Here is a 24,507-nt window from a genome sequence, read left to right on the forward strand (position 1 = left end):
CTCCCCTTTCAATTGAAGAGCACAAATGAAGTGAGCAAGAAGCCTGAAAGTGAAGCGAACAGAGGAGGTTCAGTGATGGATAATTCACCACAGTTCAAACTGTCCTGACGTGACAACAGCACGTCGACTTATCTGCTGAAATGAGGGTTGAAACTGCTGCTGTGCAGAGAAGTATTCTTCTAATGAAGTGATACGGTATCTGGGGGAAAGAGCTCAATTATATTTAATGGTGAAAAGTGATCAAGGCTGCTGTCGAACTGATCGCGCTGGTTCTGTGGCGCATCAAACTACATCAAACTACATCACTTCACTCTGCTGCTGCTGAGAGTTTCCACAGTTTCACTTCTCTCTCACCCCTTGTTGAAGTTGTGGTCGTCCTCTGTCCACTGGATGTGCACAAGCTCTTGGTTCTCCTCCTGGTCGGCTTTACCGCACGTGACGGTGAAGTCCTTCATGTCCCTCAGGGCTTGCCGTAGAGAGTCCATGGTCTCGGCGGTGATCTGGATCATCACGCCGTCTACGGGCGGCAGGAGAATGAACAGACAAATGATCCACTTGCACCCTCTGTGGACCGAGTATGTACTTTTGTATGTAAAGTGTTCCACTTTCATAAAAAATATACTCTGCTGTAATATTTCCGCAGTTTTACAGCCAACATGTCGTTTGTTGTCACAGTTCTCACCTTCCACGATGCTCGTCTTCGCCAAGAAGCCCGACGAGGCTTTCAGGGCTCCACTGAACACAAAGAAGCAGGCTCCGGTAACTGGGGAAACAACCACACACACACACAGAACAAAATAATCACAACTTCGGTCCAACTTCACCGGTCGACCAAACAGCTGAGGGTCAAATTTATATTCAGGCAAACAGACGGAAAAACAGGCTGGAGATATCCAAATGTGATGTGTGTGGTTGCGTGTCAGCACCTTTGCGCGGCTGGTGGTGGATGCTGATCGCCTGCGTCTGGTAGTTGCCGTCGTCGTTCTGGACGCACACCAGGTGGGAGTCGGCGCGGTCGTTGAAACACGCCCCCATGGCCAGCACGTGCTCGTTGGACTTGTTCATGGCCTTCATGAGCTGCAAGGGCAAATAACATCCGCGTCTAATTAAGCGTGCCTTTGGGAGAGTGTGTGCGCCGAGGACAACGGGCTTCAGAGAGGCCGCCTGGTTAATCCTTAATTGCGGAGTGCTCGAGGGCAAAGTGCTCGAGTTGAAAGGGACGAGATGACAGATTGCGGAGAGAAAAAACATTGACGCGGATGGATATCAATAGTTTTAAAAGATCCCACACATTAATTCCTCTAAATCCCCCATCTGAAGCCGTCCTTTGCAGATCAGAAATAAAACTGGAAGTCTGTGGAGCGATTTTAAGCACTTGCTGCGCCACGGGCCCTTGTCTGCGAGCTGTTGAGACATGCTTGCCTGCATCAATGGGCTCCCATCTGTTGCCGCGCGAGCAGCCAAACACTACAACTGGCACCGCTCTCTCCGCCCATCGGCTTCTTTTCTCCTGCCAAACGGTGCGTTCGTGTGCATCGCTTCGTTTTTTCGGTTGGACATTCATTCACACCCTCAAGGCGCATCTACCCAGGGTGAACCTGTGTGTGTGTGTGTGTGTGTGTGTGTGTGTGTGTTACGAGTCTGGTGAAGGGTTTTACTGTGTTAGCGTCTTGAAATATATATTATATGTAACGCTGGAAAAGAAATGCTCAAAATGTGCAACATAAGAGAAACAGCTCTTCGGAGTTTGAATTGGAGTTTTTTAGGTTTTTAACTTTTGAGGATCCTTTGACTCCAAACATGTTTGGTGCCGTTCAAAAACGAATTCTGGTAGAGCTGCAACCGTTAATCGATTAATAATCGACTACTTAATCAATCACCAACTATTTTGATACTAAATGAATCGGTTCAAGTCATAATTCTATGATTTCAGCTACTTAAATGTGAATATTTTCTGGTAGAATGAATATCCTTTGGTGGGACAAAACAAAACATCATCTTGGGGTGTGGGAAACACGATCGACATTTCATGGACCAAACAACTAATGACACTCACTGGAGCGCGAGTGTTTAAAGAGCAAAGTCTTGGTCTGCTTCAAGTGAACTGCTTCTACCTGTTCCTCATTAACAATGACAACATGAGATCGATTAGCAGATTTGACAAATAATGATCATAATGGTTCCAGTTATAATGAATTTGTGAAGAGTTTTATTCCTGGTTTTCTCTGTTTTACATGATATTTAATTGAATACATTTGTTATCTACACTATTGGTTGGACAAACCCACATATGAGCTACACTAAAGGTGTGAAATCCACCGTGTTTGTGATCCAGGGCGCTCACCTCGTTGTAGCGATTGCTGGGGATCTTGATGCTCGTCTTCCTCACCTCCATGTCCACAACCAGGCCTTTCACCGCCGGCAGCGTGTACTGGTAGTTACGAAAGTCCTGCGAGAAAGAAAGTTGGAGGAACGAATAAAGAGTGAAACGCAAATTGGAGGAAACTGTGTTTGAAATTAGATGTTTGATTACGTTGGTCGTTGTTGTTTTTTTTAAACTAAATCTGCCAAAAATAACTAATAATATAAGAAGGAAAATCCTTTCTTGACTTAAATGTCGAAGATTGTATCGCAGGCAATGTTATTTTTAAACTGAACAGAAAACAAAGCACTCACTGCGAGCAGGTTCATGATGGTGTGACCGGTCTCTCCGAAGAGAGGCTTTCTGAAGCGAACGCTGAACAGCGGACACGGATAAACTGTGAAACAAAATGCTCCATTATCGATAAACGCACAACAGAGATGTATTGATATTCACTTTTATATTGTTCCCTGTAATTAGATTTTTAACGTCATCACGCCAATGATTATTGTTCATCTCTGTCATGTATGAAATCCTCGAGCAGAATGAAGCCAGTTTGGAACAAAGTTTGGGATTTGGGGTCGTAGCCTGGACTAAAACACAATGGTTTTGATTTGTTTTTTTCATTTCTTAGTCTGTTGTTGTTGTTCCGCACTCCTCATCTGTTTTCATTCATTTGTTTTATTGACCCATCATATCGATCTTGGTTCTGTCCTTTTTTGTTCTGTATGCCAGAGGTTTCCTGGATCACCTCTATCAACTCCACAACTTAGTTTTTTCCCGTCGTCTTCATTCATAAGGCAGATGAACCGACACACACACACACACACACACACACACACACACACACACACACACACACACACACACACACACACACACACACACACACACACACACACACACACACACACACACACACACACACACACACACACACACACACACACACACACACACACACACACACACTCTGCTCTTCGCCTGCAGTGAGGGAGGGACACTCCTAATCCACATGTGAAAAATAAGGCAGTTTCCTCCAGCAACCAAAGCTCCTTAGGTGGCTATTTTCAGCCTTATCCCCGCAAACAGCTGGATGTAAGATCTCGCCACAAACTCTCATTAGCAGTAAAAAAACAGGAAAAAAACAATCTCAGCCTGAAACTGCAGCTCGCAGAGGAATCGCCTGCTCACAAGCCTCACGACCTCCTGCCTGTCGCCGCTTAAGGCGAGAGAGCAGAGAAACGGCGCCGTCGTCGTCGCGGTGGGTTAATTTCATGGTAATGCTAACTAACGTTTGTGGGGTTTAAGAGCCTCGGCTGTATGTGGCTTGGTTAATGTATTCTATCTGTGCTCACTGGAAGCAGGCAAGAGGCTTAGCGGCGGCGGGCGGCGCTGGCAGGTCTGGCAGCGAGAGACGGGGATTTGGCGGAGAGGAACCTCTCGGATAAAAAAAACCTCCACACAAGATTTCCTGGTTCATGTGAGAAACGTGGAACATCACGCCTGTATGAGGTGCGTCTTCTGACAGCTGACGTATTAAAACTCTCTAGCTCAATCTGGATCTTAATATTTTAACCTAAGAATTTTTTTTTTACCATTGAATGTTATCTATCTATGTAAATCTTTGTTCTGCCTTTCATTTGATGTTTGATTGACATTCTCATAAAATAAGGGATCCTAACTAACCTTGAATCCGAGGCTCCATTTTGCCTCACAAGTAAATTACCTACTATTATTAATTCAGCATTTTCTATAATCATGCTTAATGCAACAAACAGCAGCAATGATCTCACTGAGTGATTACAGTTTGGCATCTTTTTGATCAATATCTATGTATTATTCACATCTGAAATATGACACCTAATCCTTGTTCATATTTGTCCAGCTTTTATGGACTTTGAATGCTTAAAAGTTTGATAAAGAAATTGGGAGAAAAGTTTCATATAAATATGTTTATATTTATCAAGGTAATATATATATATATATATATATATAAAATTATGTGGCATCCATTATTCATCTCAGATATACCCAGCCCTGAGAGATGAAGTGGACCATAGAGCGAGAGAACAAAACGCTCCACTACCTACAATCCTGCTGGGCAATGTTCAGATAAGGACTCAAAGATTGATGTTCTATCTGCTGATGAAGACCATTTGATATGAGTGAAAGCTCCAGAAGAGCTTCCAAATGGACCTGGAGGTTTGTTCTTGGTACAGTTTTACGAGTCGCTTCTGCTGCGTCTGGAGTTTTTGGCACTTAATTCTATGTCAACCACTTTAGAAAAACATTAAACTACATCATCAGATTACACCTCCACTGGACCCCAGCTGTCCGGACTCACAGCGGTACTCGGCACCCAGCCGCAGCATGAGGCGGATGGGGAAGACCTTGGCCCAGGGCGTCTCCCACTTCTGGATCAGGATGCCAAAGAGGTAAGGCGGGTTCGGCAGCAGGAGGTCCTGCAGCGACTGGAAGGAGGGGCTGATGTAGAGGAATCCGCCGTGCTCCTTACTGCCCAGGAAGCTCTGCGTGAAGAAGGAGTGGCTCAAGTGGCCCAGCACGTTGCCTTTAGGAGAGGAGGAGGAAGAAGAGAGAGGTTAGTGATATCGGACATGTCAGGAGGAGGAAGGGTGAAATAGGAGAAGGAAGGCTCAGCAGGAGGGGCGAGGAGAGGGTGGGCAGAAAGAGAGCCATTTAATAGGTGTTCAGGGGCACAAGATAAAAACAGCTAGGAGTGAGATGTAAGAGATGGGATTAGAAATGGGGGGATGAAACGGAAGAGAGAAACGGGAAAGACAAATGGGAGATGGGAGGGCTCTCTGTGTGGATAAAGAGCCTTGCTTGGTCTGTATTAAGTTCCACTTCACCCGAATAAAAAACGTAACTGCTCGCCGCCGTGGCCTCGTATTACCCACAAAGGGCTCATGTTACAAATTTTTCCGTGGGAGGGATCAGTGGCTCGCGTAACACGATAAACCTACTGACAAGACAAAGCTCGGAGTCTGGGACTCAAAGGCAGCACTTCCGCTCGAGGTCCTGACTGATGGCGACATAATCGGGAACGACGCGCGCGATATGGCTCCTCTCCACCAGCCTTTTAAAACTGCTCCGGTGTGAATGTGAGAGAGGAAAATGGCCCGAGGGGGAGCGAGCTGTCAAAGTCAAACGATATTAGCCGTATTTGCTCTGCAGCGTACGGAGATAAAAAAACACAAAGGCGAGCGAGAGGCGACCTGACAGCAGGACGCTAATGTTTGGATCATTTTTCAGCAGTGGTGGACAGTAACCTGGTTTCTAAATAGACGACGACCGGGTGCACCTGTCGTCTCTGTGGGACCAAAAGTAGAGCTGGAACATTTTCCCCTCGAATTACCCTGCATTACCTTTCGGGACTGCTCATTTTTAACTGGACAGCAGCGCCTGACCTCGGGACACGATCTCGTAATGAGCTGCTGTCCCGCGGTGGAGGTGAACTAGTTTCACAGTGAGCCCCCTGGTGGAGCCTCTGGTGTTCTCTTACCACTGAGGGCCTCCTGGTAGAGGTGCACGAAGTGGGTGAAGACGTCTTTGGGGATAGTCTTCTCGTCGGGGAGGCACTGGAGCAGAATGACCACCTCTGCCTGGCCGACGGCGTGCATGCCTTTGGTTGTCACGTACCAGCACTTCCGGTTTACGTCTGTGGGTTGACAGAGCAGAGATGTGGAGTGATTTGATTATTGATGATATAGTGGTCGACCGATATGGCTTTTTCCGGGCCGATACATATCATTACTGATCTAAGAGACCGATAACCGATGTTTGAAACAAATATTAGTCCGCAGTAGAAAAGTCTCAAAATTTAGAATAACGCTGACTTAACACAAACTCTTTGTTGAAATGCCTTAAAGCGTATGTTTAAATTCACAGAACCTATCAACATGAAAGTGAAGGGAGCTTTCAGCAGCAGCATTATGAAGTTGAACAAACAAACATGGATGGGACGGGACATCGCTAGGGTCCTAAGTCCAGAGACTCGTGACTGTGGCTGCATCAGTGCTAAAGTAGAACATTTTAAAATGAAATTATCTTATCGACAAATCAGCTTAAAAATAATCACAGATACCGATGATCATAAAAATTGTGAATATCTGCCAAGCCTGCTTCCACATCCTACGGTCAATTTAGAGTCTCCAATTAACCTAACCCCATTCTGCATGTCTTTGAATGGTAGATAGGCAACTTACAGTTAACAAGCTTGACCATGGCGAGCAGGTTGGCGTTGAGCACGAAGACCAGGGGGTCTGGGCATCCCTCCTCCAGCTGCTGCAAGAGAACGATCTCCGACGGCCTCTCCTCCACCGCGTAGTCTGCGTGTGGGTTAGGGTGAGGTAAAAGACGGAGGAGTATGGGCGGAGGAAGGGAGGAGTTGAGGTTAAGTAAGATAAGGGGGGATGAGAAAAGGATGGAGATGTCAGAGTCAGTGAGAATGGAGGGAATGAAATGGAGAAGCAGATATATGTGAGGCAAATGACATTCCCTTCAACAAACTTTCCGTTTTCTCTCGTTGGCAATGAGCGGTCGTAACATGAGTAAAGCACGCGAGAAAACACACACTTGTGTAAAGCACAAAAACACGGCAGCTGACGGAGCAATGAAGTGGCAGCAGAGTGGTGAGGATGGGGGCAAGCACCTGTGATGTGGCCTCCCGTACCTCCTTTGACTCCGGTGGAGATGAGGATGGGAGGGAGCCCGTCCTCCGGAATCAGGCTGAGGGAGCTGCCCACGGGGCTGCCCACCGGGGCAACAGGGGTGTGGGCCGCCTGAGGGCGGAGAGGAGAAGAGGGTTGCAGGGTTAGATGTACTGTAGGTTTATGTAGATTAGGCACAAGGGCTCGTCTGATTTCGTCCATCAGCCGTCGCTGTCTAGATTCTTAATCACCCCCGATTTAGTGGAATACCACAGCTGATAGTTATGTTACTTCAGGTAATGTCGGAGAGCACCTCTACACTGTCAGGTGTAGAAAATCTACCTTACCTTATTATAATTTTTTCTCGAAGCTAAAATAAAGAATTTGTATATTAACAATGGAGAGAAAAAAGTGAAATGTGTGACGTAAAAGGCTTCGCTCGTAGTGACCAACCCACAGAGAATCATCATCCGACTACGGAGCAATAAAAGCATCTTTCCAATTCCTTGTTTTGGTGTAAGAGCATCCATCGTCACCCTGTGGTTCACTCTCACTGCTCTTTTCCAGCAAAAGCAGGCTACTATTTAGTTCTGATACATTATTAATACGTTGCCTGTCCCAGCACCAAACTGGGGAACACAGTGGAGCATTTAGCAGCTAAAGAGACTAATATTTCCCTAATGAGTTGGTGGAGAAGTGATGAAAGTGAAACTGTAAAAACAGTGGATACAAAACTCCACGTAACCTGTTTTTTTTTTTTAATGCAAGCTTCCCTTCATTTGTCTGAATGTCCTGTCACTTTTATTTCCTACATTTTAAAGGTGTTAAACCATGACAACGGTGAGAAAAGCACAATAAGAGTCCCGGTTAAATCAATGGCTCCTCGCTTCTCTACTCCCACTGGTACAAACTACTGCGGTCGCCGCACTGAAATCGAAATCTTTTGGCAGCAAATTCAAATCCATACGTCATGGAGTTCACGCCAGTGTGACCTTCACATTGTCACGTGGACGTCTGATTTTATATTCAAGTCGCGTCTTGCATAGCATCTCGGTCAAAGCCATTTGAAAGGCTCCGACAATCAACTTCTGTTCAATAGGCCATGAATCATCCCGACAGTTTCACATTCAAGTCCAATGAGTGTGAGGCAGAAGAAACCACCCAAACACAACTTGTTGTTTTGTTGGCTGCCACTCCGGGTCACCTACGTTGGCTTAGAGTGAATCCAGTACAGTACATTCCAGCTTTGAGCATTTCAGCCTGAGGAAAATGCATAAATCTGATTTGTTGCTGTCTTTTGAACTTTTGTTTACTGCCCGTTTGTTCAGAACTCCACGACCCAGCCGGTAAACCAGCGACAATCCCACAGAAAGAGTTCTTTGTGTGGCCTCATTCAGCTAATATGATGCATACACGCCGAGCTTATAGCATTAGCTGTGGGTAACCGTTTTTGAGCTGTACCTCTAAGGAATCAGAAGCGGAGGAGGATTTGTTTGAGCCCGTGGAGATGGCCAGTGACTGGGAGGGGGCCGGGCTGGAGGAGGTCGTAGGTTTGGGGGACTCTGCCGCGTCTCCGTTAGGTAGGACGCCGTCGGCAAACCACACCCTCCTCTGCTCACGAGTGAGGGACCCTACACATGGGACACAAAAGGTTGAATTTCACTTGAATGTCCGAGTTGAACTCCAGCATGTCGACGAATAAGGTGAAAAGGAGCCGGGAGTAATTTTATGCCTGGCAAAGGTCGTACCCTCGTTGCCGGGCTGTTTTAGGACTCCCACGGGCACCATGACGGTGGGAGGAGGAGAGCTGAGGACCCCGGAGGCCTGAGCCTGCTGCAGAGGGGGGATGGTGGAGCAGTACTCCGCTGGGTTGTTGGGGTTCGGACTGTGGTTGCTGCCAGTGGCTGGCGTCTCCCACGATTGAGCTGGCAAGACAGAAAAGATCATTACTAGGCAATGAGCCATCTATGCGCGCTCGCGTGCGTACGTGCGTGTGTGCGTGTGTGTGTGTGTGTGTGCGCACGTTAATTCTTAAAACTACACAGTCTGGAAGGTTAAGCTTTAACATACTCGACCAACCCTTCACCTGTTTTCAGACATGTACTGAAGTCCGGACATTTTCCTGAAATGTTCCGGATGTTAGAAGACAAATGTCCGCAAATTTTACTAGGGGTGTTCCAGTCAATGCCTGAATGAGGCCGGAAAATTCACAACGAGTGAAGGAAGCAATTTACCTTTGCTTCCTTCTAGTCAAATTTTCAACGTTTTAAGTCTTTTCAAATGGAGCAGCATCCCCAGTCGCTTTTATTCACCTAGGTTCATATACATGACATATAAACGGGAAAGAACAAAGAACAAACTTTTCTACTTGAAATGTTGCTCACCACTCGTCAGCGCAGAGTGACAGGTGACGCAGACACGGGCCTCTTTCCTGTCCATGTACGTGAGCCTGCACTTCACACTGCAGCAGGTGGCACAGAACACCTGAAAAACAACAAGTGCACACGCGCACACGCACACGCACACGCACACACACACACACACACACACACACACACACACACACACACACACACACACACACACACACAGACAGATGAGCACACTGGATGGAAAAGATGGGCGACATTCTCTCAGACTCATTTCACATTTACTGTTAAAGATTTTAAAAAGAAGAATAATTGGAAAGAAGTTCTGATCAAGTGTGCAGCAAATTGTACCACTTCATGGATATTGATTTCACTTTACTTCCTGTCCAGTGCACTTATCTAGTAACATTTATTTACATAAATGTATTCAGTAAAATGATAAGACTGAGGGTGGAGCCTCACAGCATCACCGTGAGCTGGACTGTGGAGCTAACCAGTCCGGGGGTGGATGTACCTAGCATCCCGCTATGTCTATTGTTTTTGTGTGGCCGCGGTGCTGGTGTCAGTATTACTGCAGTGCCAGCTCCTCCCTGCTCAAGTGGCAGAGTGTGTGTGTGTGTATGTTTGTTTGTTTACCACCATGGGAAATTAAGAAGCAGGCCGGCAATTTTTTTTCCCAGTGCAGTGTCAGCGACCCCATCTTTACTTTAAAGCGCGGTGCGGATGCCACCGCCGCATGTGTGGGTGGCCGCGATGCCAGAAATGTGCCTGCACCACCCACCGAGTTTATCCGCAAAGAGAGGAACTCATCCATCAGAGCATTGTAGTTAATTTACCGCCTCACGAGAGAGAGAGAGAGAGAGAGAGAGAGAGAGAGAGAGAGAGAGAGAGAGAGAGACTAACAAAGCCTCTTTATTGAAATCTGATTTAATCTTATTCTGTAAAATTTGCAGTGTATTTCCTATTATTTTCTCATTTCCTTCAGCACATTTACCCTCTGTTATTCCTAACAGTAGTGTATTTGTCATGACTGTATTGCACCAATCGCCCAGAACACTGATGATTCTAGACACTAGATCTAGTGTCCAGGGCATCAGCTGGATCCTTGGAATGAACACACTGTAGACAGTGGAGAAATCCAAAGGGAACACAAGCGCCTCATCCCTAACATAATCACAAACTGCAGTAGGTTACCACTGAACGATACTGGGGGCATCGAGGGTTCGTTTCTGCTGAAACGTTGTAATGCGAGTTCTCGGTTTTGCCACTTTCCCCTGAACTTGTGCTGACGGGGAAACATTAGTTGGCATCGCCCTCGGCCCCACCAGAGAGGTAGAAGGTGTCGGCAGCAATCGTTAGAACTGATTTTTTTTTGGTTGATGTCATACATCTTAGTCTTAATATAATACATCTCCCTGTATATTAATCTGAACAGGCCACTGTGAGGGCAGGAATTGCAACCCTGGCGTTTTTCTCCCAGTGATGACTTTGCTGCAAGACAGAGATTAGTGTGTTCTGAAGGGCTCCACCCCAGAAACTATTTATTTTCTAGTAATCAACTACTAAATTAATCGCCTAACTAATTTGATAATCGATTAATCTGCTCAAGCAATTTTTATGAAATAAATGTCAATATGTTCTGGATTCTATGACTAAATATCTTTGGTGTGTGGACAAAACAAAACATCATCTTGGGGTTTTGGGAAACATGATCGACATTCTTCACCATTTTATGACATTTTATGGACCAAACAACTCATCGATTAATCGATAATGAAAATAATCGTGAGCTGCATACCTACATTGAAAGGTTCTGTACAAATAAACCTGCTTTGCATAGTAAAACTCATTATAAATGTAGCTACAGCACATTGTCTGCTTTCTTGTTACTAATCGTGAGGTCGATGTTTTTTTAGTTTGGATTTCCCCTCGGGGCTCCTCTAACCTTGCCACAGGCCCGGCAGTGGTGCCTCCTCTTGGTGAAGGTGAACTTGACATCGCATTTCATGCACACGGGAGCCTGCGAGTCGGGCACCCACACGGGGGCGACCTCGCCCAGGGAGCTGGCGGGTTTCTTGCACAGCGCCCCCTGCTGGCCGGCCTGGAGGTCGTTGTCAGGGCTCTCCGAAGGCACCGGGGTGGGAGAGGGGACAGCAACGTCTCCGTTCACCCCGACCGCGGGCTGATGATCAGTGCCAACGAGCGTCGTTTCAGACGACGGCGTCCCTCTCCGACACTGGTTCTCCAGATTCTTGTTCTTGCTGACGAGCTGGTTCTGGACCTGGCCGGACAGCGGCTGTGGAATCTGAAGTTTGAGGCTGACCGGCTGCTTCGGCCGCGCCCCTCCGTAGGGAACGCTGACCGGCTGCAGCCGACTGTTGTTGAGCTTTGATTGGACGCTACCCGACCCCGCCGCTCCTCCGTCGCCGCTCTCCTGCTTGCTCTCCTCCATTTCTTTCTCCTCGGTCACAGAGTCCTCTTTGGAGGGAACAGGAGAGGGAGAAAAACCCTCCTCCGCCTCCCGCTCCTCCGTCTCTTTCAGCGTGGCGTGACTACTGCCCTCTTGCTCCGAACCATTGGGAAGGCTCGTTATTCTGAGGAGCTGTTCTATCTGTCCCTCTCGATCAAATCTCTGCTCCTTCTCCAGTCCAACCCCGTTAAGAGCAGATAAACCATTCTCCTCTGCCTCGCAACCAGCCTGAACGTCTCTCCCCCCATTTAAGACACTTTCTCCCTGTTCCTTGTTTGAGTTTGCAGTTTGTCTCTCTTGTCCATAGTCCTGTAAAGAGGCTGCACTGGCCTCTTTCGTGACATCGTCCTCAATTTGCGTCGTCACTTCCACATTTGAGTGAATCCTCTCAGACAGAGCGTCTTCCTGTCCCGGTCCGAGCTCGAAGGTAAAGTGAGTGTGACTGACAGTGGAGCTTCCTCCTGCTGCCGAAGCAGCTCTCTCCTCCTGGTAAGGTTTACCCGTCTGGTCAGAAGCACCGGGCGTGTTGTCTGGAGGAGAACTTATCTCCTCTCTAAGCCCATCGTGTCGTGGGCTCGCAGAGCAACCATTCTCCACGGCACCGCATGCCGTCACGGGGGCCGGCGAGAGGTCGTCAGTCCCCACCAGTTTGCCGATGTTGGGCTGGGGGAGTGGTGGGCTGTGGACGTCCGCCGGCCTCTCCTCTGCCCAGGATGGAAGTTCGGGACCTGTGTGTCTTTTGGGGTCTGCCCCCGGGGAGGCGCTGGATGAGGAGTCAGGGAGAGTCTTGAAGGGCAGCGGACTCTCCCGGGGGCTGAGGTCCGCGTGGGCCAGGGCGGGGTTCAGGGAGAGCAGGTGGGCCGGCGGGGCCAGGATCTGGGTCCACTTGGCGTCCGACAGAATAGGGGTGTCCGTTTCATCTGGCAGACACGGAAGAAAAAGAGAAGAGGGAATTAGATCTAGTTTGAGCTGCATCTGAAAGAATGCAGGTATTGTTTTGATGAACTGCTTATTTGTTTTGTCTATTAAATGTAAAAAAAAAAATGCAAATCACTACTTCATCTGAAAAAGATGGAATGAGATCATGCTCAAAAAATGCCTGGATGATGAAAATAGTCGCAGATTATTTTTCCGTCCATCGATTTCAAGATCTTATAGTTGCTTTACTGCACATTGCATCGAATTTGATCCCTTTTCTATACAGCAGCACGTCGGTATCACATCACATTTGAGACGAAACAGAAAATAAGCGCCAAAGAGTCAGGTGATCGAAAAGAGCTAAAAATGGCAGAAACAAACCAGGGGACAAATTGAGAAATGAGGTTGGCATGGAGTGGGAAATTAAGTGTGTGGATGGACTGGGAAATTGTGAGAAAGTGGGCCAATGGGCTCGGTCGCCCCGGGGGGGAGCCATCAGTCAGGCTGACACATGGCAGCTTTGTAATATGAAGCGGAAATTCTCATAATATTCATTCAAAAACAACTTTCTCGCACAGCCGTGTCAGCTACTGTATGGCACTGTCCTCCCCCCACCGGAATTCATGCTAAGCTGTTTCAGTATGCGCTGCTACTCAGTGCCACACACACACACACACACACACACACACACACACACACACACACACACACACACACACACACACACACACACACACACACACACACACACACACACACACACACACACACACACACACACACACACACACACACACACACACACACACACACACACACACACACACACACACACACACACACACACAGTTAATCTGCCAAGCTGGAGCTCCGGCAAAGGACACACAGATAATCACTCAGCCAAAATACGAACTGAGCAAACAGAACTGTCAAAATATATTCTGTGTGTGTGTCTGTGTGTGTGTGTGTGTGTGCGTGCGTGCGTATAGTCATTAACAATAAATCCAGTAAAAGAACAGTCTTTCTCCTCTGATATCCTTTCTACTGGACAGCTGAGAGTCTGCAGACATAGCCACGTGATGCAGTGATTACTTTAAATTTACCATAAATAAACTCTGTGGGAACAGCACAGTTTAAAAAAAGTACCTTGATACAACTCCTTTACATATTGTTAACAATAACTGAAAATAGACAATGTCCTTGTCTTGCACCAATTACACAGTTTCACAAAAACCCAAGGGAAATGGAGAATCCAATTAGTCCAATTCCTTCTCTGCACACCCTCAATCACAACCTGTAAATGTTAACATTACTACGTTTCCTTTTTAAAACGCATCACCGTTGCTGCGGTTACGCCCGTCGTCCACACTGCTCCAGAGTTTCCGAGCACCGTTTTAGTTTGGGCCTGTGTTGTATTAGGGATGGGCAAAAACTGAAACATTTTGAAAAGATTATGCAGGAAAAAAAAATGAAAACATAGTAGTATGGATGTAGCCTGAGTTGTTGGGCAGTGGTTGACTGTCGTTTCTGACAACTTGATAAATTTACCCATTAGGGTTATGTAATGACATCTTCACGGCACCTCTTCTGAAACATCTCGTCCCATTTGTCTTTTCTTAAGCACAGATACTCTGTCACTGTTTGTTCCCCCGTCGCGGCAGCTCACCTTCGTTCTGCTCAAACTCGTCCAGGACCTTGTCCAGGTTGAAGGCCTCGGCCTGGAAGTAATTCTCCATGGGTCAGGAAGCTCCACCCTGCCGACGGCCGCGTGAACCTGCAGGCAGGGAGAGCGCGTGTCCTCAATACTGAATCAGTTCACATTTCCACAATCCACACCGTATGTAGTTGTCTCCCAAGGCCTGAATCACATCTCTACGCACTTGAATAGTACGTGTGCAAGTTGAAATATCCCCTCTAACAAGCAGTCCTCTCTTTTGTGATTACTCGGGGGTCACAGGGACATTAAAATACCATTTTAATATCAGTGCTTCTTTTCTGTCTGTCTGCTCACCTGCACAGAGGTCCTCCTCAGCAGTCCCAGGCGGTGTGTGCTATTTGTCCCAGAAGGTTTCCCTCTCAGATATCACTTCACCCAGTCTGGCCAGCGCCCAGCGCCCACACCTGAGGCAGAGAGGGAAAACACCGTTCAGTACGGAAATACGGTCACGATCTCCCCCTTCTGTTCCGGCGTTTTTTGCAGAACATTATGATGTCACACTGAAGTTGACCTTTGACCTTTTGGTGGTCTTTATCCTTTTAGACATTTGTGTGAAGTTTCTGTCACGATTACAATGTGAATTTTTGCGTCACGGCCAAAAATGTGTTTTTTGTGTTTTCTTTTTTTTGCGGCCAGTGACCTTTGACCGACATCTCCAAGTGAAAAGAGATTTGAGGAAATTTTCTCTCTCTCTCTCTCTCTCTCTCTCTCTCTCCCTCATTCCGGAAAAATCCCTCTCAAGTGGCCAAGAACATGTTTTTTTTCAAGGTCAGCAACTTTGACCTTTTGACCTTTGATTCAAATTAGTTCATTCTTTAATCCGAGTGACTGTTCTGTATGGGCCAGAATGTGCTCCTGACATATTGCATTCGCAAGAACATGAGTTTGACCTAAGTACCACTGAGCGTTTGTACCAAATTTGGAAGAATTTCCTTCGAGGGCGTTGCTGATATATGATCGCATTGACAAGAACGTGATGGACAGACGGACACAACCCGGACACATAGCGCCTCCTGACGATGAATCAGAACAAAATCTAACATCAGACCAGGACACAGATCTTAAAAAGCATCCTGCATCAGCTGATGATACAGTACAGCATGTATCTTATCATGTGCTCAGCACAGTGCAGATTATCATACACAGGGAGCCATCACCCACACACACGCTCCACGAGGCAATCGACAGTCATGAATGGAAAACAGCTGAAGCCTGAATCACGCCACCGTAAACCTGCCCAGAGTGTCCTTGGTAGAGAGGATGGGATGTGGTGGGGCGTGAGGTGTGTGTGCGTATGTGTGTGCGCGTGCGTGCGTGTACAGCTGCAAATGAGTAACAGCCAGGCTGAACTTCAGGGTCACCCTCATAAGGACAACAGCAACCCAGGGATTACACACCAGAGACCGAATATTCCGCAGAGCGAATGCCCCGGGAGAAAAGGAGCAGAGTCGACACATTTTCCGCTTAGTTTAAGATGCAAGCGTGGACACAGAATGTCAGCACAAAAGCAGTGACGGCACGGGACGGGAGGAAGCTACATGTCGTGTGTTGTGGGGGTCAAACCCGTTTGAACGTGGCTGAAGGACAAGGATGCGATCGCAGTGCAGTCGCTTGGGAAAATCGACAAAGTCGGCGCTCCACAAATCACCGGTGCTTCATTTAGAAAACATTACAAACCCTATAGGCAATCACAGTCCAGATGGAGTGTGATGAGTCAGTTTAGGCACAAAATGCACCGAGTGACATCACCGCTCGGTCGATGTGGGAATGAACTTTATTTACTTGCTGATATTAATGTAAAGTGTGACAAGGCTCAGCTGTAAAACCACTGCAATCACAATCTTACTTACAATTCGGAAAAATTCATTCAACAATTAATTCTTATTTTCACTCACTCAACTTTTCCAAATGTTTTTTGTTGTTGTTTGGCAGAGCTATGAGCTCCAGTTTCATATGTCGGGTATCATTATGAATATAGCAGCACTAGGTGGTGCGGTGTGTTCCCCCAGCACAGATTAGTGCTGCTGCTGCTGCTGCAAAAAAAAAAAAAAAACCCGCCTGAAGACGTCACTTTGCGAAACATTTTCTGACAATATATAGACAATAGAGTTTAATCAAGAAAATAATTCACAGATTAAACAATAAAATTAGTTGCAGATACCAGACTGATCATTCTGATACCACGGAAAACACTAATGTGTTCTAAGCAGCCGTACAAGACCTGTTTTTGTTTTTTGTTTTTTTACATTTGATGCTTTATTACCAAGGTGACCTAGAAAAGGGGGAGAGAGACACAGGAAATGATATGCATGAGCAAAACTGAGCACCTCGTGGCAGGCGCCATGGGTTTGCATGAAATTTGCCAAATTTTTATTTGAATCAGGAACTAGATTCAACTTAAATTTGACCATACACTTGATGTCACTTTTCAATATTTCACACATCTGCTCAGTCCTATAAAATGTACTGAGCTCTACTCTTCTTGACTTGTTTGCATTTTGAATTTATTAACTGCATTATTATTACTACTTCTGGGAAAACAAACAGACGCCAGAGCGACATGTCTCGGCTCTTCTTGCGACACCTACCCGTTGAACTCTAAGCTCGAGACCATTGTGGAGCAAGTCCGACTGAAACATGTCACAACCGCACAGAGCATGGAAACAACCAGACGGTTTCAAAATCGAAAGGTAAATAATGCAGAGGTGCAAGATGGGGATCCAGTTTGGGAAGAATGAATAAAAGACTTCACAATCACCTGAGCCGGTCACTGAATGGAAGCAACAACTAAACACTGAAGTTTAACACCGACCGACTTCTACGAGTCAGTGAAGCTCCCGTAGACTCCCGTAGACACACACACACACACGGACACACACGGACACACACACACACACACACACACACACACACACACACACACACACACACACACACACACACACACACACACACACACACACACACACACACACACACACACACACACACACACACACACACACACACACACACACACACACACACACACACACACACACACACACACACACACGGGGACAGGAGCCCGTCCCTGATTAAGATTTAATTACTCTGCAGAGGCGCTGAATAATGCATCTTTAGTCAAAGTGCGTTTGGGGGGGGGGGTATTTTTAGACATGTAAACTTGGGGGAGATGCTTTAAAGGAGACATATGTGCATGAGAGAGTGCGTAAGTCAGAGTCTGTGTCGCTACAACAAAATAGTCCTTTCGGCGGCGCGGCGCACAAACGTGCCACTGGAACCATGTGACCTTCAACTCATCAGCTAATGACTGACATGTAAAACTATCTGAACAGCGAGCGACTGCTCGTGGTGTCGTCTCACGTCGAGCGAGAAAAATCAAGACGGTGCGGTTCACCCACAACGAAGCTGCATCCAACAACATTGATTCTCTTACTCGATTTTCATCTATCAACTTTTCTTCTGCTGACATATAATCACGATATATCACAGGTGAGGCTTTAAACGTTTACAGATAAGGAGGTTATGTTGTCAACTGTTTGTTTGTTGTAGGATTAGCAGGATTACACAAAATATACTTCTCCTATTTTCACCAAACCTGGTGGTGGGATGGGGCCCGGCCCTGGGAAGAACCCACTAAATTCTGGTGAGGCTGTGACAGACGCCATTCTAGTTCAAATGTAAACTAATGAAACAAAAAATATGGCAACTCTATATGTGAACCTGTAATCGATAGGTGATTTGTACTTGATGAATGGCTCTGATCTAAACTATTGATTATCAATATTAAATCTGATCTGTACTGCTCATCTGCTTCCGCACATCCTCCATCTACAAACGCATGTTGTGTTTAGAGCATCGTTCAGGGATGCAACTAATGAATTCCTGTCATTGACCACTACAAGTTCCTCAAATCACTTGTTTCGTTTTCAACCAAAAGGTACGGACCCCAAAGATTTTAATTTATTTTAATACAAAAAACAAAAGCATTACATTAAAGACGCTTCAACCAGAGAATGTTTATATTTCCTTACTTGATAAGTCGGTTGAACAGTAAATCAAGTATCACACTGATCAATTAAGTGATAGTTTCAGCTACGACAACATTGCTCGTGGATGTTAGATCAACCACAATGCACGAGACACAAGCATGAAATGTGACTTATCTCATTTTCAACGTTTCTCAGTGTCAATATAAATAACTTGAGCGTGTCTCTATCGGGTAAATGTTCAATTCACCGACTCTGCTCCGGCCTCCAGTGTGAGCCAGACATGCTCATAATGAAATGGCCTTACAGACTTCTGACACAATAAAGCGTGGTTGACGGGACATCCCGGCACGGCGGCATAATTAAATAAGACGAGCGCATAAACAGCGAGGAGGCTCGGACACACTAGAAAGCTAAAACAGTTCGTTAAGCCCTCGCTGTCAGAGCGAGACTCCGCTTCCTGTTGTTGTTGTTGTGATTGTTTCCTGTGAGGGAGCTACGCTCACTTCCTCCACAATAAGCTGGAAATCCCTCGCGGTCATTGGTGTAGTCTGACATTTATCTTTTGGTTATGCAATATATAGGAAACTAAAAATGTGTCTGGTTTCGTTATGTCGTACTTTCCTCCTTCAAGAATATTTGTTTCTGGTTTCCTTTAATTTCTATTCAAAATGTTCCCAAGGTCCACTTCCTGCATGAGGAGGGTGCTGACCTACCAGGTTCTGACAATAGGTCTCACAATTTTTTTTGTGCCAGTGTACTGTAGATTTGACATGAAAATGACAAAATGTTAATGATAATGTTTTTATCATGATTGTTTTGTACTGTTTAGAGCCCTACAGCATTGAATTGCACCCTTCAATTAATCGATGACGCGTCATCAATCTGTAGATAATTCAATAATCAATTTTTTTTTTGGGAAACACTTGCTTGTCCCAGTTTCTCAGCTGTGAGGATTTGAGGTGAATGTTTGTGAAACAGGAGTAAACTCTTCTTCGTGGGGTTTCAGGCTGCTGGTCGGACAGAACAAGACATTTTCAAGTTTTCACTATTATCCGACATTTTATCGATACAAAGACCAATTAATTGAGAACGTGATCCGGGGATCAATCGTTAATGAAAATAACCATAACTTGGCAGGCCTTCATTTCCAGGATTCTGGTCATGTGCATGCTACCACTTGAACCACTCACATTAATGGTGTTACCCATCATTAATGTGAGTGATTGGACCTGTTCCTTTTTGCTGTGACAAGTCAAAACCTGTCATAAGAAAACAACACTCAAAAACGAGCTAAAATTTTGCCACAGATTAAACAGTAATGAGCTGTAAGAGTAAAATGTTGGTCTCCAGTAAGTCTGACTTCTGAGAAGGACATTTGATTTCCTCTTCAAATTAAGAATAAATGCCCTGCATAAATGTTCCTAAGTGCTCCGACCCGGGCTGGGCTCCTGAACTATTCATTTAGGAGAGCTCCAGAGGAGCCAGTCAGGAATCACCAGCTGATGTCAGAGACGGACACGGAGACGGAGACGGAGACGAGCATTAACCAACGAGACGAGACCTTTGTGAAGCAGGAACTAGAGTAAATGGAGCAATCTTTCACTATTTTAGCTTAACAAATGACTCAAAGCTCATAAAAAAAAAGAAAATGGATCTTAAATTAAGATTGAGATGCTCAAAAACCAAACATTAACGTTGGAGGCAACTCCACAGTTAATCATTACTTAAAATCGAACAGTATCACAGTCGAGAGCATATTTTTGGCCGGCCGCGCTTTAATACGTTGACACGCACCGTACGTTACGCTGGACGAGGAGGAGGACTCCTTCAGGGGGAATAATCACGACAAGCTGTGCATTAAATCATGATGAATGGTGTGTGACCACGCACCGACGCGTCACGTTTGCAGGCCCGTTATTGGCCCATTTGCAGAGGGAGGGGTATTTGTGCAGACATCACCATGAATCATTTGTGTCATTTAGCTCTGCACTTGAGAACGATTCTTACTCTGAACTGAAAGTTTTAGCTGAGGGTTTTATTCTAAGTGCACCGGTGCTTCTTCTTCTTTCCTTTTTTTTGGGGGGCCCGAGAATCGTTTCATTAAAGTTTCATACGTGGTGACTTTGGCGAGGAGGATATGAAAGGAGGCAGCGATACGTTTCTCTTCTCGTGAATTTGTCCCACGCATCTACTTAGTCAGACAATCAATCAATCCTGCAAACAGTCAATCCTGACAATGGTACATTCAATTTAGAGCCTAAACAATTATTTTCATCATCAATTAAATTGCTGTTAATTTTCTAGATTATTCTAGTCTGTAAAATGTTTTTAAAATGGATGAAAAATGCCGTTTGAAATCTTTCCGAGACAACTGTGGTGTTTTCAATGTAGTGTTCTCTCAGACAAATTATTCAAAACTAACAAGATATATAATATGCTGTCATACGCGACAAAGAAAATAAGCAAAAAAGCAAAATCTCAGGAGTTAAAAGCAGAGAATGAGATGATCGACTTATCGACTACTGTCTGTCTGGCAGCAAATTTGATTTTAATAATCAATTCATCGTTTCTGTCATTTTTGTTCAGCCAGAAATCACTAAATATTGTCTGAGGATTTGCTACTTTTCTATATCCAATATTAAACTGAGTAAATTCTAGGTGTGGACCACAGCTGTATAAGTTAGACGTTTAATCTATGGAAAGAATATTATACAACTAATCATTTCAGTTTTTCAAGCATAAACGGGACAAATATTCTACTGTAAATTGTAAGGACTTGCTTCTTTTCTTTATCATATGTGGAAGTAAATTAAAAAATATCAAGAAAAAAAGTTCAAGAAAACTGAAGACATCACCGTCGGGTTCTGAGAAACAGGTTAGTGCCAATTTCTAACTAAACAATAAATCTGAAAAATAATGAACATAACCATTTGTTGCAGCCCCATTTCAGACTGTTAGTTCAATGAAACCCTGAACTTGAACATGAAGGCAATTTTTCATGGCTCATTTTAAGGACAAATAGGGATTTTGGACTTGAACTTAAACCCTTTCAATCTGGGAATCATCTTCGTGAAGAGACTTAATGTCTTTTTGGCAACTTCTCAATTGTTCTCCAAGAAAATCAAGGCTCTTGCCCAAAGTTTCTCTAACGTTCCTCTTTTTTCTTTCTTTCTTTCATTTCCCTGGTGCTACAAACTTCCCACGGCTGTGAGCTCACATCCTGATCAACAGCGTTTCAACTAAGATGCGTACGCGACGCGGCCGGCCATGCTCCAGATGCCGTCTAGCACGGGGCGAAACACAGGAAACCCTCAAATGATCACTTCCTCCCTCTAAGAATGGACTGACATCACCTTTTCAACAACACGATCGCATGACTGAGTGACACATCTCTATGTAACGTTTACCGCCCTGAGCGGGAGTTCACTGCTGGGAGTTGTCCTCCTTATTCATTTATTGTAATTTCAAATCCCGAGCTCGGCCAGAGATAAAAGAAATGAAAGCAGGAACATATCAAAAGAAAAACACGCGGCAGGTTCGTTTCCTCCAAATAAGGTCACACACACACACACACACACACACACACACACACACACACACACACACAAAAAGATTGAATTTCTTCTACAGGAGAAGTTGGAAAGGTAAATCCTTCTGAGATGTGAGGAAGGAGGGAAAGGTATAAGGAAGAAGAGCGGAGCTGTCCCGGTGTTCAAGAGCTGTGCTCCGCTCTCACATCAGCAGAGTGTCAGAAGCCATTAGGAGCTTCCTTTTCCCCCGCATGTTTTGATCCACATTTAACCACCACAAGACAGGAGAGGAAGAAGAAGAGGAGGAAGAGGCAGACTGCCGGGCGGCCGTCAGGGAGACACTTGTAATACTTTGTGAAAGCGTACAGTCACCTGGGGAGTCTCTGCACACACAAACACACACGCACGCACACGCACACACCGCCTGTTGGATCAGACTACTCAGTCGAACCCTCCCTGTGGGTTTCGATATCCCGCTTGACGAAGTGAGTGAGGAATCATTTACTCTTGCTACAGGTGAAAATAGAACAAGAGCCCTTATCAAATGTCCTTGTGTTTCAAATCCGCCAAGCCGGTCCACGCTGGAGGGACGCCGAACAGGACCAGACGGAGAAAAGGGATGGGTGTTATAAAAACCTGAATATTTTGAAGATGACAAGTGACATGACAGAATCCGAGGTGTGGCAAACGTCTCGTCTTATTTCCAAGACGACATTTTAGTTTTTACTCTCTTCTCCTCTCTTGGACGGGGACTATTGCTGCGTTCCAGTGTGACCTCGGGACTCGGAATTACGACCTCCGAGGCGGAAATTGCAAATGGAACGCCCCCGCCAGCCGAAGAATTCCGACTCGGGATGTCGGTGAGAAAAAAAATCCCCAACCCGACTTCCGGGGGTCCGAGTTCCGAGGCAAACTGGAACACAGCGTAAATCCAGAGTGGCACTGTGACTGACGTGGCCCCTCCCTCCCTCAACTTCTCCACCTCCTCTGTCTCCAGGCCTGCAGGAGGCAAACGATGCATCATGCAAAAACACACACACACACACACACACACACACTCTCTCTCTCTCCAGGTGCAGACAGGTAGACGGGACCAGTAGCTGGGTTCATCATGCAGCCATGTTAGTATGCCTGCAGGGCCAACTACAAGGCAGCAGCCTGAGTCAGAGGGTGAACTCCCCTCACAGGTGGCCTGAGGAGGGGGAACACACACATGGACACTGGTGTGCAGCAGGTTGAAATTTAAAAAAACAAAAGGGAGCAGCTGTAGTATAAGAAAATTAATAAAAACCTGCCACAGTTGCTTGTTTTTGTTTTGCACCAGAACTTGAGTGTGTGTGCGCGTGTGTGTGTGTGTGTGTGTGTTAGCATCAGGGCTGCTAGCTGCACGGCACGTCCTCGACACACCCGCAGGAAAAGGCCTCTGCGAAGTTCATCACAACATCCACCTGCGGAGTTACAAATATGAAATATATATATATATATATACATACATGTGTGTGTGTGTGTAGAATAAATGAGACGTGAGGCTGAGAGGAGTTAAGCTAGTTGTGTGTGAGAGTGTGTGTGTGTGTGTGTGTGTGTGTTAGCCTCCGCACGGTTCAGTCGTGCGCCGAGTGACGGCAGCGAGCCGCTGGTCCTCCGGAGGCTCCCGGGGCACTTGTCTCGACGGTTACCCCCCCCCCCCCCCCCCCCCCCCCCCTCTCTCTCTCTCTCTCTCTCTCTCTCTCTCTCTCTCTCTCTCTCTCCGTCTCTCTCTCTCTCTCTCTCCCTCTCGGCTCGTAGCGCCGCGGAGGACGCGTTATAACGCGTTGTGTAATTGTCGTAAAACGCGACCGCGTCGCCGTAACAACCCGCCGGCGGCCGAACCCGAACCCGAGCCCGAGCCCGAGCCCGGCCCGTCGCGGCTCGGGCTCGGGCTCGGGGAGTTCTACTCACCGGAGGAATCCTCATCTCTACGTGCAGCCGCGCGGAGCCCCTCCGTCGGCGTCCGTCACAGCTAATCGCCTTCGGAAAACTATGTTCGCGAATCCTCCTCCTCCTCTTCCTCCTCTTCCTCCTCCTGCTCCTCTTCGTCCTCTTCACCGCCGCCGCCCGCTCGTTCGTTCGCCCGCCAGACTCCGACGGCACAAGTCGGAAAGTCCAGGCTGTAGTCTGCCGTAGTTGTGCGACAGCTGCTCACGTCTCCTTCATCCCTCGATCCCTCCTCCCTCCCTTCGCGATTCAGTGTTAGGGGGGGGAAATAAGGAGCGACATCAAGGTAGCCAGTAGATCGCGTCTGCGACTTCCGGTTGTATATTTCAAAATAAAAGGGCCATGTTAGACTGCATCTGTCGTATTAAAAAAGATGTAATAAAATAAAATGAGCAAATTAATAATTATAATAATACTTTATGATGTCGTCAAAAAAACGAGCAGTTAGGATTTGTAAAAAAAAAAAAAAAAAAAGTATGAGCCAAATGTGGGGGGGGGA

At 46.2% G+C, this 24,507-nt stretch overlaps 1 protein-coding gene across 3 annotated transcripts in view; it reads right to left on the reverse strand.

Moving 5' to 3' along the window:
• Window positions 1-24,258, reverse strand: part of zfyve9a (zinc finger, FYVE domain containing 9a) — a 29,015-nt gene extending 4,757 nt beyond the window's left edge. For 2 of the 3 annotated variants that reach the window (XR_004793772.2, XM_035633277.2), the window contains exons 1-16: window positions 23,973-24,258; window positions 14,804-14,913; window positions 14,459-14,566; window positions 11,350-12,794; window positions 9,420-9,519; window positions 8,784-8,960; window positions 8,497-8,666; window positions 7,038-7,167; window positions 6,592-6,714; window positions 5,889-6,044; window positions 4,710-4,934; window positions 2,677-2,759; window positions 2,345-2,449; window positions 927-1,077; window positions 683-763; window positions 355-517 (exon numbers count right to left, since the gene is read on the reverse strand). Coding sequence is in view for 2 of the 3 variants with exons in the window: in XM_035633277.2 (XP_035489170.2) it covers window positions 355-517; window positions 683-763; window positions 927-1,077; window positions 2,345-2,449; window positions 2,677-2,759; window positions 4,710-4,934; window positions 5,889-6,044; window positions 6,592-6,714; window positions 7,038-7,167; window positions 8,497-8,666; window positions 8,784-8,960; window positions 9,420-9,519; window positions 11,350-12,794; window positions 14,459-14,528 (3,179 nt within the window). In the remaining variant the exon portion in view is untranslated. The remainder of the gene's footprint in view (window positions 1-354; window positions 518-682; window positions 764-926; window positions 1,078-2,344; window positions 2,450-2,676; window positions 2,760-4,709; window positions 4,935-5,888; window positions 6,045-6,591; window positions 6,715-7,037; window positions 7,168-8,496; window positions 8,667-8,783; window positions 8,961-9,419; window positions 9,520-11,349; window positions 12,795-14,458; window positions 14,567-14,803; window positions 14,914-23,972) is intronic. The other variant, XM_035633278.2, reaches the window with a different exon arrangement.
• Between the last annotated feature and the right edge of the window lie 249 nt (window positions 24,259-24,507).

The sequence above is a fragment of the Scophthalmus maximus genome, chromosome 5, assembly GCF_022379125.1.
Source record: "Scophthalmus maximus strain ysfricsl-2021 chromosome 5, ASM2237912v1, whole genome shotgun sequence".
In the NCBI taxonomy this organism is placed as follows: Eukaryota; Metazoa; Chordata; class Actinopteri; order Pleuronectiformes; family Scophthalmidae; genus Scophthalmus; species Scophthalmus maximus.